Genomic DNA, 403 nt, shown 5'->3' with positions numbered 1-403 from the left:
CTTGCTGGGGGAGCTGGCCCTGGTCATGGAAAAGCTGCCCTCCTGGGCGGCCCCGCAGCCTGTGAAGAGGAACCTGCTGACCATGCGGGACGAAGCCTACGTCTGCTCGGAGCCGCTGGGGGTGGTGCTGATCATCGGGGCCTGGAACTACCCCTTTGTGCTGATCATGCAGCCTCTGATCGGGGCCATCGCAGCAGGTGGGGACCCGCCGCAGCCCCTGTCCCTCGTGGGGCCGTGGGTGGGTGCTGCGGGAGACAGGAGGGGAGCACAGGGGCTCAGGGGCCGTGCTGTGTTTGTCTTGTAGGCAACGCCGTGGTGGTGAAGCCGTCCGAGATCAGCGAGAACACGGCTCGACTGGTGGCTGATCTCCTCCCCCAGTACCTTGACCGGGTGAGTGTGGCCC

General features: G+C 66.5%; 1 protein-coding gene across 1 annotated transcript; it reads left to right on the top strand.

The window, feature by feature from the left end:
* Positions 1-7: 7 nt before the first annotated feature.
* Positions 8-390, top strand: LOC104515852 (fatty aldehyde dehydrogenase-like; the record flags this gene model as incomplete). The annotated part of the gene is made up of 2 exons (XM_010159980.1): positions 8-197; positions 305-390. Coding segments are annotated over 2 exons (276 nt in total), but the record flags the coding sequence as incomplete, so codon positions are not given.
* Between the last annotated feature and the right edge of the window lie 13 nt (positions 391-403).

Source organism: Eurypyga helias, unplaced genomic scaffold, assembly GCF_000690775.1.
Source record: "Eurypyga helias isolate BGI_N326 unplaced genomic scaffold, ASM69077v1 C15131380, whole genome shotgun sequence".
In the NCBI taxonomy this organism is placed as follows: Eukaryota; Metazoa; Chordata; class Aves; order Eurypygiformes; family Eurypygidae; genus Eurypyga; species Eurypyga helias.
Note: the sequence above shows the minus strand (reverse complement) of the source record. Positions and strands in the feature narration are given on the sequence as shown.